The 19,183-nt window shown below is 45.0% G+C and overlaps 1 protein-coding gene across 4 annotated transcripts in view; it reads left to right on the forward strand.

Moving 5' to 3' along the window:
• LOC122788129 (speckle-type POZ protein) overlaps window positions 1-19,183 on the forward strand; it is a 1,772,079-nt gene that overhangs the window by 1,390,396 nt on the left and 362,500 nt on the right. For all 4 annotated transcript variants that reach the window (XM_044055071.1, XM_044055069.1, XM_044055068.1 and 1 more), the window contains one exon: window positions 2,578-2,755. In XM_044055071.1, coding sequence (XP_043911006.1) covers window positions 2,578-2,755 — 178 coding nt within the window. The remainder of the gene's footprint in view (window positions 1-2,577; window positions 2,756-19,183) is intronic.

Raw genomic sequence — 19,183 nt, forward strand, 5'->3', positions numbered from 1 at the left:
GACCCGCCTGACGGCAGGAAAACCCATCTGTTATGACTGCAGCTGTATTAGCACTCGAACATCTACATTTATGGTAGGTACAAAACTGTACTTACTTTGTGGACCCCGCGAACTTACCAGAAGTCTTGTTTTTGGACCCACTTGGTCCTGGTCTTATGATTGCTTAGGTAACCCGTTCTGTAGAGATCAAGTATGGGAGGGGCAGCCGTAATCTAAGGAGAGTTGAGGAACACAGAGCATCATGGGAGGCAAGTTGGAACTTTGAAGCCAGGAGTTTGAAATACCAGCCTCTGGTCAAGTTGAATCTGATAACCCACAGGCTGAGATGGACGGAAGACAACATTGCTTTAGCATTATGGTAAGTACTTAACTTTAAATCCTCTTCATTAAGTCTGTCCAATCTGATGTGGGTCCTCAGGCCACTTCTTGAGTCTGACTTGACAGTATCAGTACTCCAACTTCAAGCCCTTTTAAGAGATTTTTCCTCCCATAATGAATGACCCTCCCCTTAGTTACCCAATGTCTTACTTGCTGCCTTAGTGAAAGGTTGTGATCACTTGAGTGCTTCACCTCATTTTTTCTGTAGAAGTATTAGTCTGTTTAGCCATTAACCTTTAGTAGTAGTTGATTTTCTTACCGACAGGAGTAGAGTTAAATGTTATCTTCTCTTTCTGCATTTTTTGTTCTTATTAGCCCATTTCCTTTAGTGGTTCTTCCCACCATTGCACTTTTCATTTGTGGTGACTTGTTGGGAAAATATTTTTTCCACTAGTGTAATATTCAGTAAATGTGTCATTTCATAGTTAAGTGTATAGCTAGATAGATGGATTTCTGTTATATTTACTGTTTATTGGCATTTAGATGTAGTAGTTGATGCTTTGAGTTTGTGGTGTGCTGTATTTGTTTCCTGAGTCAACAGTGGAGAAGCAAACTAGCTTTAAGAAGTGCACAGTCTACAGCTGTAAAATTCCATCTCAAGATCTTCACAACCCATGTGTTTGTTTGCAGGTGCTGCATATGTCTGTTAGTTGAGAAATTTGTGCAGTGTTTGGACCCTAGAGCTTTGGTGAACAGGAGAAAAAAAGTTTATTTTAAAAGGCCTCCTGTCACCTGATCCAGAAGTGGCCATGCCAAGGAAAGCCTCTGAAAAATTGTTGAAACATAAGGATTCATAGACAAGAAAGAGGCATGCTAAATCCTCTACTCCAAAGGTTCCAAGGTTTGAGGCTTGAGGAACTTAAGGCACATGCTTCTACTTGCATACTAACACGACTTATAGAATCCGAATCCCACGGATAATATAACAATCCACAACTCTCCCAAAAAGTCTTCATCTCTGTCAGAAAAATTATTGTCTGTTATCCAGGCCTTTCTCCGCCTTTTGCATGTGGTTCTTTAGGTCTTACGAGCGCTCCTTAGAAAATGGTCTAGAGTTTCTGAAGATGCAGCTAAAGATTGAGAACATTTTATCTCCTCTGTCTCCAAAGTACAAGTACTAAGAATGTATATTCAAAATCTAGGTTAATTTTTTCCATAAGTTTTTCTTATTTATTTTCACATGTGTTTTGGACCTTGGATCATTGCTGAATTAAAGGAATTCAAGGATATTTTATCCTGTGCCTTAAATGTGAAACAGTACTAATCAGCATGCTTTCCTGTTTAAAATGAGGTAGTCAAAAGTCATTGCAGCAGTAAATTTTTGTGGTTGATTTCAAACTGAGTAGCGCAAATGCTGTGTATCTGATTTTTTTCCCACCATATTAATAGTTTGACTGTTTTACAATGAACTATGATACCGCATTAGTTTCACGTGCCTTCAGACCTTCCATCAAAAGTTACCCTGTAATTTGAAGTTAAATGCAACTATATGAGCAAGGTATTTTCTGTTTTAAGTAACTAAATTTAGCATTTGTGTTTTACTGTTCTGTTAACCAAGAACGTGGCAGCTTCTTGCATTTTCCTGTGTTGCAGAAAAAAATGCATTGTATTCCATTACAGAAATTATTTGAAAGTCTTGAGATATTTGCAGATTTGCTGTTTTAAGTAAACTGTTAAATTAATGGCACAAAAAAATCTTTGTAGTATATGGTAATATGCTGTCACTAATTGAAAGCTACAAATTTTTTGTGCCACAATTTCTGCAGCATTTATGCCTTTGTATTGTGAAGTGCCCTAAATGCCTTTATTCGTTAGTACACTTGGTTGTTTTTTGTGAAAGTTGCAGTTGTCCTAAACTAGTGTTGAAATATCATTCATTATAGTTTTTCAATCTCAGTGTAGCATATTGAGGTTTGGTGTGGCAGTCAGGGTTCTGAAGGCACAGTAGTCTCAACTCTCTGTACTACAGCAACCTGTGTCATGTCATCAGCTATGTATTTTTGAGAAAAACTGTTAGTCTTCTGTTCTACACTTCGGTGGAAAATGTGCTGCTGTACACTGTTATGTATACGTTTGTGTCAGTTACATAGCTCAACCTTTATTATTAAAGGCAAACATTTTTCTGTCACTGCACTACACACTGTAGCCTGTTGATAGTTTTTACTGGAAGTACTGATTTACAAATCTTTATACCTTCAGGTGAGTGTAGTCCAAGACTCTGTAAACATCTCTGGTCAAAATACCATGAATATGGTAAAGGTACCAGAATGTCGACTGGCTGATGAACTTGGGGGATTATGGGAGAATTCACGGTTTACAGATTGTTCTCTTTGTGTGGCTGGCCAAGAATTTCAAGCACATAAAGCTATTCTAGCAGGTAAGTAGTGGTGGTGTATGCTAAGTTTTGACAACTAGATTTAGTTGTATTTCTTTTGTTGAAGATGAACAAGCCGCTGTCACGATAGATGTCCTTCTGTTCTTATGTTAGTGTTCTCGCATGTGGGATCCTCTGTACGAACCGAACATCCGGCTCCTATACAAAAGCTTAGCTTGGCTGTTGTAAGGTACGTGGTATGCTACATGCAGGGACCGTAAACCGTGGGCCATAAATGTGGTGTCCGCACAGACCTCAGAACGTCTCTGCCACAGTCAAACGTCCGCTTGCTCGTTCAGCTATGTTCTCCTGACTTCAACAAAGATATGTACCCTTTTGGGGAATCGTTTTCTGCTTTTGGCTAAAGCTTAGGTTGCTATCTAGCTTTTATTTAGCTGATTCCGTCTGTGTCATATAGGAAGGGAAAATGCAAGTGCGGTCATTAAAGTCTGCACAAAGACCGCCACAACATCTGCTTGTTTTTCTTAGGTCCGTCCCACAATTACAAAGTGTGTCCCATCTGCCAGTCGTGTGTCTCTAAAACACTGTGCAACCGTCTCGCAGCCCTTAAGCTCTTCGTCGAAAACCAGCATTTGAAGTGCTTGGCCCTCAGTATGGATCCTGAACCAGCTGTCACGTCTCAACTGCTAAAAAGGCCAAGGTGGTTAGGCCTGAGGTTATGCCTCCGAGTACAGATGTCCCGCCAGCTTCCAGTCCAGGGGTTGAGGAATGTTCATTAGGTCTGGCATCGGAAGACACCCTTGCTTCTATGGCCTGGATGTCCGCAGAGTTACCTGTGATGTCATTCTCCAATGATGGGGTGGGGGCAGATTCGCCTGAATGGGCAGTATTACCGTCTGCCTACGAGGAAGGAGCTTCTATCCCTGGCCTTATGTCTGATACTAGGCCTACTCCAACTCTCAAAACTCCTTCCCTTAAAAGGAAGCAAAAGACTAAGCATATGTCTTCCCCAACAGAAGTTGTGCCCAACTGGCAGGCATTCTCCCAGTCCCTATTTCAGGCTGTTTTGGCCCTAAGGTCTACGGCTTCTCGATCTGCTGCCCTTCCTTCCTTGAGCCCTAGGCCTGCTTTTGCTGGACCTGTGCCACTACCTCATACTGAAGAGGAAGACTCTTCCTCCTAATCCAAGTCCCTTTCGTATGCCACACAGCTAGCTTCCCCCTTGGAATACTGCTCTCCACCTGAGGACATTACCTTTGGGGAGACCGTCTCCAGAATGAGGAAATATTTCAAGTGGGTTACCACCCAGAAGACAGAAGCGCATAAGAGATATTTCGAGCTTCTGCAGATGGAGTCTCCCTCATCCTCTGCTATCCCTCCTGTAATTCCAGCATACTTGGACTCCTTTGCCTCTGCCTCCCAGAACCCTCAATCTAAACCACCTGCCTCAGAGACCCAACAGGTTCTACAAAGTTCCTGATTACTTTAAATTTCTCATTAAACCTCCTATGGCAGACGTGGAGATTGCTGTCTCAGCAGGCAAACAGTGCAGGCAATTTCTTTCTTCCCTACTGCCATCAGATAAAGACAGTAAGGTGATGGACAGATTGGGAAAGAGATTTACACTTCAACCTTGGCTTTTAGAGCCATCAGTTACCAAACCAATATGGGTAAGTATGCTCTAGACCTAGTCTGCCAGGCCTCAACACTGCTCTTCTCAATGCCAGACTCTCCAAATAAACCTTAGGTTGTCTCTAAGCTCTCTTTGGCTGCCCAAGTATCCAAACATTCCATTAAATGCAGCTACGATACTGCTGAAACATCAGCTAGATCTGCAGCATCAGCCTCAGTTCTGCACAGGTACTCCTGGCTCAGGCTACAGCTCCTGCCAGATGATTTTAAAAACAAAGTCATGGATGCCTCTCTTGACAACAAGTTCCTTTTTGGAAAGCAGTTAGAGTTTTTTTTTAAATCTACAAGAGAAAAGCAAAAAGCTGTGGGATCTCAAGCATCTCTTTGTCTCCCCAGTCCCTATGTTTCATAGGAACTACCCAGCCAAGCCAAATTTTGTTAGAAAGGCCTCTAGCCCCCCCCCCCCCTCTAAACCAAGAAAAAGTACCAGGAAGCCTCCTTCCTCCAGGACTGGCTCCCCTCACACTACTCCAAGGCAGCCCTTTCCTGACCGATCTAACAATGTATGACTGGCTAGACACCCCTTCTCATCTTCCCCTTTTTGCCCACGCCTCTCACTGTCTTCCCTTGTGGCATCAAATCATCTCAGACAACTGGGTTCTTTCAGTGGTGGAAGGAGGATATTTCATGACTTGGCAGGCAAAGCCTTCTCCAAAAGGTATTCCCCTCCCTCCAAAAAAAAACATTCACCTCATACCCTCAGGCCATTCAGGATTTGCTCCAACAAGGTACAGTAGAGAGGGATCCCCCTGGACAAAAAAGGTAAATGCTTCCATTCCAGGCTCTTCTTAGTTCCAAAAAAGGATGGCCCATGGAGACCCATCCTGGACCTGTCCCTTTTAAATCCCTTTCTCCAGGTACCTACTTTCCACATGCTGTCCCTACAAACCTTCTTCCACTTTTGACACCCAGTGCCTTTATGGCCACCTTAGACCTGAAAGAGACATTTTCACATCCCTATCCACCCACACTTTAGCAAATTCTTGCATTTTGCTGGGCCATCCTCGCATTATCAGTTTACTGCCTTGCCCTTTGGTTTATCCACAGCACCAAGGGTATTTACAAAGTGCCTAGCCCCAGCAGTAGCCTTTCGCAGAACAAAGGGGATGCAAATCTTCCCATACTTGGACAACCTCGTCATTCAGGCAGAGGAAGAAAGTACCTTACAAAGACATCTCACATGCATAATTTCACTCCTAGGAAGCCTGGGATTCACTGTCAACCTACTCAAGTCCACCCTTACTCCTTCCCGGGACCAAATTTTCTTGGGTTGCAGAATATGGACAGACCTGATGAAGACCTTCCTCCCACCAAAAAAGGTCAGTTCTCTGACCAGCTATTTTCAGGATCTACTCCTAGTCAGCTGCATTTCAGCCAGGGAATTTCTTCACCTCCTGGTTTTCATGGCAGCCACTCTTCCCATGTTGACCCTTGCCAGGCTACACATGAGGAAGTTCCAGTTGTACGTGAAGAATGTTTGGTCCCGGCACTCACTCCCCGTAGACTTTCAGGTGCCCTTCCTTCCCTGCCTGGAGAAGGAAATAAGGTAGTGGATTCAGCAAATCCACCTGAATCCAGGACTCCCATTACAGCCGTTCCCTCTATATCAGCAGATGTACATAGATGTATCAGATCTGGGATGGGGGGCCACTATGAATGGACTCGAGGTGCAGGGTCAGTGGAGCCCCAACTCTGGAAAAAACACATCAGTATCCGGGAAATGACTGCTGTTCTCCTAGCCCTGAAGGCATTCCTTCCCCTCATATATGCAGGTCCCCTCAAAATCTTCACAGACAACACCACAGTCCTGTGGTACATCAACCAGCAGGGCAGGACCAGATCTTTCTTACTCCGCAGACTAGCCATACAAGCATGGGAGTTGGCTACTCACTCCAGTATAACCCTACAGGCAGTGTACATCCCTTCACAGAACAAGAATCGGGCGGATGCCCTCAGCAGATCATTGTCTCAAAATAAAATGAATGTTGCACAGAGATGTCTTCCTGGACATAGGATACCAGTGGGGACTCCACAAATAGATCTGTTTGCCTCCCTCAGAACAGAAAACTACAGCTGTTCTGCTCAAGGTACCCCTCCCCACAAGCTTGGAGAGTGGATCCTTCTCATTTTCATGGAAGGGGATGTTCTTGTATGTTTTCCTACCCTTCCCCCTAATACAGAAGGTCCTGCTAAAAATTCAGCAGGGCAAACAAGAAATCGTGCTGGTGACCCCCTGTTGGCTAGGGCAGCACTGGTTCCCCTTCTGTTGTCACTAGCTAAGGGCAATCACCACAAGTTGCCTCACAAGGTTGACCTCATCACACAACACCAAGGGATCACTCATACACTCACACCTGCAAACAGTCTTACCCTGTGGGTGATGAACTTCTGATCCCTTTTAGACACCTTTACTCGGAGGACGTGCTATTTGTCCTTCAAAAGCCAGGAAACCTATTACTAGGAGATCCTGTTTATCCAAATGGAAAGGGTTCTCAACTCAATGTCTTAAAAGGCAACTAGACCCCTTTCAAGCGGATATACTTCAAGTTTTGTCCTGTGTGTGTGTGCTCCTAAAGTCTGAACTTTCATACTCTTCAGTGAAAGTCCAATTGTCTGCTATCTCAGCCTGTTTACCTCTTGATCCTCCCTTGTTATCTAGATTAGAGGTGAAGCTTTTTCTCAAGGTGGTCCTTCACATCAACCTCGTCCTCCTTGGGACTTGAATTTCCTTCAGGAGAAACTTACTACTACCCCCTTTGAACCAGCACCTTTAGCCACGTTAAAAATGTGTACCTAGAAAACTGTTCTGCTAGTAGCCCTGACTTGAGCCAGAAGAGTCTCAGATTTGCAGGTGATCATGGCCATCTCTCCTTACCTAATTTTCCATAAGGATAGTGTGTCTGTGCACACTAACCCCTCCTTTATGCCCAATTGGTCAACAAATTTTCCCTTAACCAATCTATCCATCTAAATAATAAAACCAAAAGGAGAAAAAACACACTGGAGGCAAAAAATAATATTGTAAGTGCTTTTGTTTACTAAAATAAGTAAACTTCTTCAAACAATCTATCCATCTACCTACGTTCTTTCCTTCACCACAGAATGACAGCGAGAATATGCTCCATTCCCTAGATATTCATAGGCAACTTAGGATGTTATGTGATCCTATCTCGCCTACATTCTGACTGATGGGTTCGGAGCCGATCCCTCGGCTCCGACTCGGCACGCTTATGCCAAAGAGCGAAGTCTCTTATTGGCTGAGCTTACTATATCCCAGGATGCACCACTACCAGTCCCCCAGATCTCGTTTGCCGCTATCTTGCGAAGACGTGGTCTCGAGCTGGCTGAGCTGAGTAGTATTTATTTACTAACTTTTTTCTGTCAGAATTTTGCTGTTCTTGTCATAAAAAGCTGTTTTAACGGCTATTCTTCACTTTGTGGTGTGTTTGGAGTTTTGTGAGAACTTTGTAGTGTGATTGGGCGTTGATTTGATTTCAGGCCTCCTTCATCTTAGGGCCTTCCCGGTCAGTCAACCCCCCTTAAACCTTAGAGGGTTTCAAAGTACCCTTTACTTAGTTGTTACAGATTGTTTACCTAATCGGCAGCTGTAACCGATTTTTAGGTAGTGTCATTTGATCAGAAAATCTAGTGGATAGTGTTGGTTTTTTCTGTCAGGGATTACTGTTTCTTTGCTATAATGTCTCAGAATCCTAGGCCTTCGGGCTTCAAAAAATGCACCAAATGTAATTTTAAAATGTCAATCACAGATGACCACTCTCTCTGTGTTTATTGTTTGGGTGCAAAACATTTACAGGAGTCATGCAGCGTGTGTCATGCTTTTTCCTCAAGGGTCCTCCAGGAGAGGAAGAATAAACTTATTCTTAAAGGCTTAATCAAACCCTCCTTCGAAGAAGCTCTAGCATCCTCTCCTTCTCCAACCAAAAAGAAGAAGGCGTCGGCTCCGACCAGTCCGTCGGATCCGGCCGCCAAAAGACATATAGGCAGGCTTCTCCTTCGGCTCCAAGGACTTGGGCCGAGGGCGAACGGTCTGCCTCGATGCCACCAGTCTCGACTCCTCGGGCTTGGAGCCGATGGCTGGGGCATCGAGAGGCGGGTCACCTTCGGCTCCACTGGTCTCGGAGCCGACTAGGGTTCCCGCTCAGACACTTCCTCCTCGCCGAAGTCCTCCTCGGCACCGATGGAAACTAGTGTGGTATTCCTTCGGCGCCGATAATCATCGAGTCGCCTCGGGCGGTCCCCTAGTCCTTTGGGGCCGTTGGAGAGGCCATCTCGAACCCGTTCAGTATCCTCTAAGTCCTCGAGGATGTCGGATTCGGATATAGACAGGGTGCTCCAAAGACTGTTCCAGTCCCCAGTCTTTCAAAAATTTGTATTGGCTCCGACCCAGTTGGCTTCGGAGCTGATAGCCCATGCCCATCCCATGGCTGTTCCTCCTCCGACCGCTTGGCTCCGTCGGAGCAGATGCTGTTGGAGCCGGTGGAGATTTTAGCGTCGGCTCCGACCCTTACTCCAACCTGGGCCTTCGGGTCCGAGTTTGGTACACGGACTTCTTCAGCTGGACCCGGGGGTGATGTTTCGGGACCTATGCTTTCGGTTCCGAGCCTCCCTCTCGGTGCTTCGGCTGCGGGATTGCCGTCTGCTATCATGGCTCCGGAGACTGGACACTCCCAGGATTCTGGGGGTCTGGCTTTCAGAGCTATGAGGAGTGCCTTGGCCAAGTCTTGACCATCTCTCCGGCTTTACCGGCACCTTCCCTGGGCGTGGAGACTGGGTCTTTGGCAGTTCCCCTGTCTGTAGGCAGCGGAGCCCCTGGGCCTGAGGTTACCCCCATTGGGGGTTCCCCTCCTCCTGAGGGTTCTTCGGAGGAACCCCCAAGGAAGAGATCGTGCAAGAGGAAGCACGTGGACTCCCCCGAGTCTATTACATCAGACACTGATCTTGATGATGCGGAGGGGTCCCCGAAGTCGTCCTCGGATGATGTCTCATTTGCAGACATCTTAGAGATCCTCAAACAACGAGGCGGCTGGATATCCAAACCCCCCTCTGCTGATGAGTCAGTGCTCCTCAAGGCCTTTGGGGCTCAGCCCTCCGCCTCTTGGGTGTCTCCGCCCTTCGACGAGCTCCTGGATTTAGTTTGTCGAAGGGCGTGGGAACACCCAGATACCGTGGAACCGTGGAACCAGTCCCTTCTCGCCCTAATAAATTTTTATCTGCTCCACCCGAGAAGGAGTTCCTCACTAAAGGCGTGGCTGTAGATGCCATGGTGGTGGCATCTGCTACACAACAGGACGTGGCAGAGGCTTCAACGTCCGTCCATCCTCCTAATAAGGAGTCTAGGAGCATGGACAGGTACGGGAAGCGCACCCTGACTTCAGCGGCCTTTACTTTAAGGTCTCTGAATTATTTGGCACATTTTACCAGGCTTCAGAGGGATCTGGTCAAGGAGCTGTCAGATTCCCTCTCGGGTAACCTACCTGAGCAGCTAGCCCAGTCGGTTAGCTCTCAGTTGGCTATCCTTACGTCAATTTCTAACTCGTCCATGAGGCTCATTTCAGATGCGCGAAGGCGGGTAGAGCGGCAGGCACAGGCGTGGCTCACGGAGACAAGCCTGGCTCCGCTTGTGTCAGTTCTTGGAGGCCTTCAAGTCTTCCTTCACGGCGCTCCCTTTGATGGGTTCTCTTTGTTTGGACCCAAGGTTAAAGACACCCTTACCGCTGTGAGCAAGAGGGAAAAACTTTATCTGCCGTAGGTGCCCGTTATTCCACTCCCTTTCGGCCTTATCCCAAGGCCAAAGGAGGGAAGATGTGGTTCGAAAATCACGTAAGTTTTTCCTCAACAGCAGGAAGATTCCCCTTCCAGAGGCAGAGGACGGGAAATTTTTCTGGGAGACGCCGTCCCAGAGGCGGCAGAGGGCCCGCAATTCTGGAGACCGCGAGTCCTTTCGTGGCTCTTCAGCCTCCCACACATCATGAGGGATTGCCCGGCTGTGCTGCTCCGGAGCCAGTCGGGTGCCGTTTTGCCAAGCACCTAAAAGCCTGGGAGTCAATCACTCAGGACAGATGGGTGCTTCGGATCATTGCCGGAGGTTACACCATCCCATTCACATGCTCACCCCCACCGTCCAAAAAAATCCCGGACCCACCACCCAGTCAAAGGGAAATTGCAGCCGCAGAAGCTTTAAAGCTGCTAGAAAAAGGAGTCATCCAACCGGTCCCCACAGACCAGATCAGATCCGGAAATTACTCAAGGTTCTTTTTAGTGCCAAAAAAGACAGGGGACCTGAGACCAATATTGGATCTCAGCAAACTGAACCAATCCGTCACGAAATCCAAATTCCGAATGGTCACGTTACAATCCATTCTCCCATTGTTGGAGAAGGAGGTTTGGATGTGCTCCATAGACCTCAAGGACGCCTATTATCACATACCGATTCATCAGGCGTCCAGGAGGTATCTGCGCTTCAGCCTGGGAGTCAGTCATTTCCAATTTTGTGCACTGCCCTTTGGTCTCACCACAGCCCCCAGGGTGTTCACCAAGTGTTTGGCAGTAGTGACTGCTCACCTGAGGAGTCTCGGATTCCAAGTGTTTCCCTATCTGGACGACTGGCTCCTGACTGCCACCACCAGGCATCTACTAATGGACAACCTCAAAGCCACTATCTCCCTGGGTGCTTCCCTGGGGATTACATTCAATTGGTCAAAGTCTGTCTTGCTGCCCTCTCAGCGCATAAGGTTCATAGCAGCACAGATAGACTCAAAATTGATGGGCCTTTTTCTTCCTACCGAAAGGATCCAAACTTTACAGGGCCAAGTTCGAGCTCTGATTTCAAGATCCAAAGCCCCAGCCAGGATGGTCCTACAAGTTTTAGGTTCAATGTCTGCCACGGTTCTTTTAGTTCCTCTGGCAAGATTGCACATGAGGATTCTTCAGTGGCTATTGTCAACTCAATGGTCCTTTCAGGACCTTCCCCTCAATCATCACATCATGATTACGGAAACATGCAAACGGGACCTTCGCTGGTGGCTTCAGACATCCAATCTAAATCAAGGAAGCCCCTTTGTTATTCCCTCTCCAGTGGTTACCCTGACGACAGATGCCTCCCAGATAGGGTGGGGGGGGGGCATTGTTTGGGCAGGTTAGTTCAGGGCTCCTGGCTTCCAGACGAAGCTCTTCTCCACATCAATGTGTTGGAGATGAGGGCTGTACTTCTATCCCTACAGGCCTTACACAAGTTTCTTCCTCAGGGCATCATCGCCATCCACACAGACAACATGTCGGTGGTCTGGTATCTGAACAAACAAGGAGGGACCAGATCTTACCCCCTTTGCAGAGAGGCCATGAGGGTGTGGGAATGGGCTGTAGCTACCAACCGCTTCTTGGTAGCGACCCACATTCCGGGAAATCAAATATATTGGCAGACAAATTGAGCAGGACAATTCTCTCTCCTCACGAGTGGTCCCTAAACGAAACAGTAGCAGCTCAGGTTTTCAGGAGATGGGGACGCCGTGCTGCGATCTATTTGCAACACCACTAAACACGAAGTGCAAAGGTTCTTCTCCTTGACTCCACATCAAGGGAAGCAGCTATGGATGCTCTAGCACAACCTTGGCCAACAGGGCTACTTTATGCCTTTCCTCCGATACCACTTCTCTCCAAAGTCATTCAAAAGCTTCTCAATTGGGGTCCACAAGGATACTGATTGCTCCATACTGGCCTCGTCAGGTATGGTTTCCTACCTGAAGAAACATGCGGTGGACGATCCTTGGCGTTAGATCTAACTCCGGATCTGCTAATCCATCAGTCGGGACGACAGCATCAGTCCCTACTCCTTGAAGTTGACAGCCTGGCTCCTCCACTTCCGACTTTAGTCAGAAGTCACACATTAGACCCGGAAGTTATTCACATTTTATCTTCAGCCCACAAACCCACCACTAACAAATTGTACCTCAGTAAGTGGAAGAGGTTTGCTATCTGGGCTCAACTCAGGGGCTTAGACCCTATCACTGCTCCGATCCCGGAAGTTTTGAAATTTTTAACATCCCTGTTTAATCAAGGATCTTCTGTCTCTACTATTAAAGTACAACTGGCGGCTATCTCTAAATTCCACGAATCTATGGATCCTCCATTGATGAGCAGCAGATTATGCAAGACTTTTATTAAAGGTGCGGGCCTGTTAAGACCCCCAGTTTTTCATCCTGCGCCTCCGTGGGATCTTGATTTGGTGCTTCGTGCATTAACATCTCCCCCTTTCGAACCGGCTGCTACATGTGAGTTAAAATATCTGTCTTGGAAAACTGCCTTCTTAGTTGCAATTACTTCTGCAAGAAGAGTCTCAGAGCTTCAAGCCCTATCTATTAAACCACCGTACTTGATTTTCCACAAGGATAGAGTATCACTTAGGCCTAATCCATCCTTTGTCCCAAAGGTCTGTTCTAATCTCTGTCTTCAACAATCTCTAGCGCTACCAGTTTTCTTCCCAAAATTCTCCAATGATGCAGAATACACTCTCCATAAATTGGATGTTCACAGGCAATTGCGCTTCTATTTAGACAGGACTCTGCAATTTAAGTAAGTCAGACCAATTGTTTGTGTCCTTCTCAGACAATAAATTGGGTAAAACCATTACAAAAGCTACTATCTCCAAATGGATTAGAGATTGTATAACTCAGGCTTATTCTTCGAATAAGCAACTTACAACATCTATCAAAGCTCACTCTACCAGAGCTATGGCAACTTCTATAGCTTTTCATTCCAAACTTGCTATATCGGAGATTTGTGCTGCGGCTACTTGGTCAAATCCGCACACTTTCATTTCCCACTATAAATTGGATGTGGCATCTAAAGGGCGAGCATCATTTGGTTCCACGGTACTCAGGAGTGTTTTCCAGTGAGCCACCCAGGATTCAGGTGCTAGGGACGCTGTCCCATCAGTCAGAATGTAGGCGAGATAGGATCACATAACATCTTTTAGTTATGTACTCACCATAACTTCAGATGTTTGGGATCCATCTCGCTACATTCCTAATACCCACCCTCCTTCCCCCTGCCTTGGAGATCAGAAGAGATTGAACGGTTTTGAGTTCTACTGTTTTATCTTGTTTCATCTGACGATGTTATATAAGCAGGGCGTGCATGTATGCGGACAAACTAGATCTGGGGGACTGGTAGTGGTGCATCCTGGGATATAGTAAGCTCAGCCAATAAGAGACTTCGCTCTTTGGCATAAGCGTGCCGAGTCGGAGCCGAGGGATCGGCTCCGAACCCATCAGTCAGAATGTAGGCGAGATGGATCCCAAACATCTGAAGTTATGGTGAGTACATAACTAAAAGTTCTATCTGGATAAGATAAGGACATCAGAAAGTCCAACCAGCTTTTTGTGTCCTTCCCCATCCCAGGGCCCTGGGGAAAGTGGTATCCAAAAAAACTATATCTTCTTGGATATCCAAACCTTATCTCTTTCTGCTACTCCTTCCATGGAATACAGTTACCATATGCCATGAAAGCCTACTCTACCAGACCAGTGACCTCCTCAGTGGCTTTCCTTAAAGGTCTAGATGCAGCCACCATCCTTGAGGCAGCAACATGGTCCTCAGTCCACACTTCACTAAACACTGTAAATCGGATTGCATCTCCAGAGCTAGGCCAGGATTCGCTAAAGCCATCCTCCATGGATTCTTGGAGACTGCAACTTCTTCCTCCACACACATCAGAGGTTGAGCTTTGGTACTTTCCCACATGTGAGAATACTGCAACATAATTATAGAAGGACATGAAATAGTTGTGTGAAATCTTACCATAACCATAGATCTTTCTCTTCCATGATGCAGTATTCCTATCCCTCCCTCCCACTCCCTGTATGACCTTTTTCCTTATCTGGATGGCATGTTTTTCAACTGATCTTAGACTATTGTCCGACTGGGCATTCAGTTCTGAGGTCTCTGCATGCGGACGTGTTGTGGCCCCTGCGTGTGACGTCCCACACACCTTACAGCAGCCAAGCTAAGTTTTTGTATACGAGCCAGACATTTGGGTCACCTGAGGGGAGGGATCTCACATGTGAGAATACTGCAACATGGAAGAGGACGACATCTATGGTTATGGTAAGATTTTGCACAACTTTTCTTTTTTTTTTTTCTTTTGCTTGTCACATGCTACAGTCGCAATAGGAATACTCATGAAGTTATACTTGAAGGTCACCTTAGTGTGCAAAGTGTTGATTCAGTATGTGAAGTTGTTTAATAAAAAGTAAGCTAATTGTAAATGTTTGCAACTCTTGGCCCTCTACAGCCTGCAAAGGTTAAAATGTAAACACATTAATAGAATTTCAAACGGGTCTAGACTGATCAGACGAGCTGTAGATTCTCAGTGTCTTCATGTAGTGACACATGCAGTCTCTACACTTTTCTCCCTCTTTAAAGTGATTGTGACAAAGTGGTGTATGCCTTGTACTGTTCTTGTTGCTCAAATGTAAGCATAACCTTTCCGAAATGTTTTATGTAAGCTTTTAAAGCTCTGAAGCTTTGTTAGGGCTGCAGCAGTGAGCTCAGTAGACATGCTAATTCTCATTTGAAATTGCTGGCACAATGGAAGATGTTTACTACGGAGAAGCTGAAAAAAAATATTTTGCTATAGCTGGGATTGCAGTGCATTGGCACTATCACCACGGTATAAACGCTGTACTGTGTAGGCATTCACAACATGCAGACAAGACAGTTGCTTGTTGGATTTGGCTGATACTGTTTCTGTCCACATCTGATGTGGAAATATGGGACTTTTTGAAAATCATGCATTTCTCACCCATTTTCTGTGTGACTTTATTGCATAACAATATTCATCACCTCTGCTACCAGAGAGCACTATGGCCCATCCGTTGTCGGTGTATTTATGTATACTGAAATAATTATTCTGTCTTTGAATGGTTTTATCTGTCACAGTCACATTAACTGAGGGTGCACTCCATATCCCTGGCACTTTTGGGGATAATGTGCATTTATTTGAGGGACCATTAAATCAAAAACAGTCAGTAAAATAAGTATTGCTGTTTGTGAAAGGGCAAATCTCCTACAACCTCCATTCAAGGTGGAGGGTAATCCTCTTGTGTCGTTTACTTAATATATCATGCTTCAAGGTTAAGGCAGTTGCATGAGTCTTGAAGAAACAGTCCCTCATATTGTGTTGTTGACACCCATTGTGAAGGTTTCATTTTGTTGGGCAGATTCATCCGAGACCCTTTTTAAGGATGATTGGAAGTGGAGGTTATACTTAATGGACACTTCATAGTCACACGAGCTTCATGCATGCAAAAAATAGATAGGCGTCTTAATTTCTCCTTTATTTAAATGCCCCACAACACCATTCTTTTCATTCTTGTAGTCAGATAACTGCCTCCCTATCCCTGTCTTGCATTTCAGTGCACACTACAGTCGCAGTCAAAGTAAAGTGGACATAGCACCTATTGCAACGTGGGTCGTACAGTTCTTTGTGAGTGGAAACAAAGGTAGTTTATGCATCACGTAGTTGTCAAATTCTTACAGAAAGGCCTTTTTTAATTCAAAAACAGCCAAAACAAAACTCCATTGCAGAAGTATGTGTTTGGACCACCACCACCACATAGAAGACTGTCAGAATTAAGTGGTGTGGTATTATGTGATTTTGGGGACTTGCCACTTCAGTTTTTCTGTGAGTGACATTCCATTTATTTTATTTTTAATTTTGTAAAGCTCTATTCATTTAAGCCTACTTTAAAGAATTGTCCTACACGCGTACCTTCGTTGAAGGTTGTGCATCAGGCCTGGCAAGTCGGTACGTAAAAATCTACTGCCAATCATTAGCGGACCGGAGTTCCGCTGTGGCGACCCCTAACCGGGAAAAGCCGAAAGAGACAACAACTGTTGCAAAAGTCTGTTTTGAGTTTTGGCTAGGAATCTGTCTTCCCCTTCCAGAAAGGAAATGTGCTTGTAGTAACATGTTGAAACTGAATGTAATCAGACCTTTCAGCTGTCCCTGTTTTGGAGGAATATATCAAGTTTTCAGGCCTAATTTGCCACATAATTTAATTTTGGAGGTCTTTCCCTATTTTCACACAATTTTCTGAATCCTCCCCTATAACACATGAATTTTGAAGCTGACTAGTACACAGAACACCACGCTACACTGCCAACATACCAGTGGCACCAGTAATTTAAAGAAAGAGGACACACAACTTAAGTCAGGTCTATATAAGTCGAAGTTCTGTAACTCCGAACATCTAATGGTCAAACCATTATGTTCGAAGTAATGGAAGTTCGGCTATGTAAAAAAAAAAAATAACTGCACAACGGACAAAACAATAACTTGTAAGCAGGGGGCAAGCCTCCCTGGACCCCCCACAACCCCCGCTACTTAAATATACCAACTCCGAGATCGCACCACATTGAAGTGAATGGAAACTTCCCCTTATGGAGATTTCCATTCAAACACTCTAACTTTTACAAATTCGAACGCATGGTCTCGACCATATGTGGTTCGAACTTGTAAAAGTTCGACTACGTGATAGGAACCCCTTAAATCTCCCTTTTTCAAAAGCAGAAATAAATGGCATTGCATGGCAGAATTTTGAGAGTCTCTGTTAAAGTTTACAGATTTTACACACTCTGATAATGTGCTTACATTTTTCTATAATTTTTGGGTCACTGTTTTTTAAATGTCTTTCTGAATAGTTTCCTGCATTCCTGCTGGAAACAGGAAAAGTTGGTTGTTTGGTATTCCAGTTTTATGCTGATTAGATATCCAGATGTTTGGGTGGATATAACTACTTTTTATTGACTTTTTTATGTATTTTTAATGCCTGCCGGTTTAGCGGTATGAATTTAATGCCATTTTGCTGTGGCTAGCCATCACTTCTACGAGATTAACTGATACTGTGACATTTGCATATACTTTCATTTTGTAGAAAGCACGTAGTCTGTTAGGAGATCCTTTTTCAGGATCCACTAGGACTGATGTGGGTTTTAGGCTGCCTGAAATCTTCCCATTCCCATCACACATCAGTTGTCTCATACACACTGATGTATTGTTTGTTCACTGTTGCAGGAGAGGTAGTAATTGCTACTTCTGTCACGGAAGGTCTGAGTTCTGGCTCAATTTTTACAGGTTCTTCACCCTTCCTCCTCCATGCTAGGCAAGCACCTTCCCACCTGGACATCAACATTTGTGATTTTAGAGGAACTAAGCATCATTTCAGCCTAACTTCTAGAGTATGTTTAAGAACCCCCTTTGGGGAAGAAAATTGCGTGGGTGTGTTGTCTGTCTGTGTCTCTGTGTATAGGTATATTTGTGCTTGGTTGTAGCTATGGTGAAATATGTCAAGCATGTATATGTCAATTCCTAAAGTTAATTGCATTACATGTAGAAAGCAAATTCCACATGGAGACTTGGAGTTTGTTATGCTTAGGGACAGAGAACAACATTGCCTCCTATCCCCAATGTACTAGGTTGAATCAGTAGATCATTAAGCCAAGAGCCAAAACTCTGCAGGACTATCTAAACCAAGCAAATGCTGTGCATCTTGCCTTGGGCATCATGTCAGACAAGTTGTCCATATACTCCCTGCTTTAAGAAAAAAAATGTCAAGCTTGATGACCTGTCCATGATCTGAGGACCAACACAAGCTGGAGGGAAGTGGGTCTGATGAGGTACTTTAGCCATCTCCAACTTTGACACCTACTTGGACAGAAGTCTGTGGCACATCTTCAAAAGCTGAAAAAAAGCTGCAGTCAAGTCCAGGTGCCTTTCTGTGGGTATCTGTTTTCATTTCCTTTATCTTTGTAATTGAGGGAAAGGATTGTATTCCCTCTGGTCTGGTATGCAAGGGCATCCACAACTAAAAGAAACAGAAACCAGATGTGATCAGCCCCTGTCTACAACTATAGACCTCAAGGCATCCATCACTCCGAAAAAGCAGGGACAAGGCATCCAAGTCTCAAGACCAGATGAAGCTAACTCAAGACTTGATACTTTACCTCAAAAACCTGCAGTCTTCATCAGAGCAGCCATTGGCCTGAAAAGGAGAAAAAACATTGCACCTTAGAGAACTGTTCTAACTGCAGGGTGAGGAACTGACCTGTGTGCACCAGCTGTCCTCCTCCTGTCCTATCCTCATCTAAATATTTTTTGCTTGGAGAGAACCTTAGTATAATAAATGGATTCCTTCAGACATCAATATAAGGCTTATTCTGATTCCTGGAAAACTTATGTAGAGGTTCTGGGTTTACCAGAGCCAAAAATCAATGGGTGGTAGTGTTTGAAGCCTTGAAGGATGTATTTACCAATGCCTCTTTGGAGCCAGATTCCCAATCCCTTGCTTTCAGGGATTCTGACCATTTTTACAGGGATATGGATACCTGTATCTATATAACAGTTGATTTGCTGATCCATCTGGTGATACCCACGGATCCTGTCAAGGGGTTTACTGTGGCACCAACCAGGGATTCTATCTGGTGGAGTTCTACTCAAGGTATTTTAGGATCCAAGAGCCTTGAGTCAGAAACAAAGAAGGAGAAAGCACATCAGTTCCAATTAGATGATAGTACTACTTTTAACTGTAATGGTCTTTAAGAATATCTGGCAGCCAGCGATCCTACATATCTTCACAATACAGTAATAACATGGTTCATTAACAAGGAGAGGGAGAACACACACACACATTACGCAGGCTGTTCTTGGAGACATGGTACTTAGCACAGGTATCAAGTGGTAACCCTCTGGACACCTTACAT

This window comes from Protopterus annectens, chromosome 13.part0 (genome assembly GCF_019279795.1).
Source record: "Protopterus annectens isolate FY-2018-M chromosome 13.part0, PAN1.0, whole genome shotgun sequence".
Taxonomy (NCBI): Eukaryota; Metazoa; Chordata; order Ceratodontiformes; family Protopteridae; genus Protopterus; species Protopterus annectens.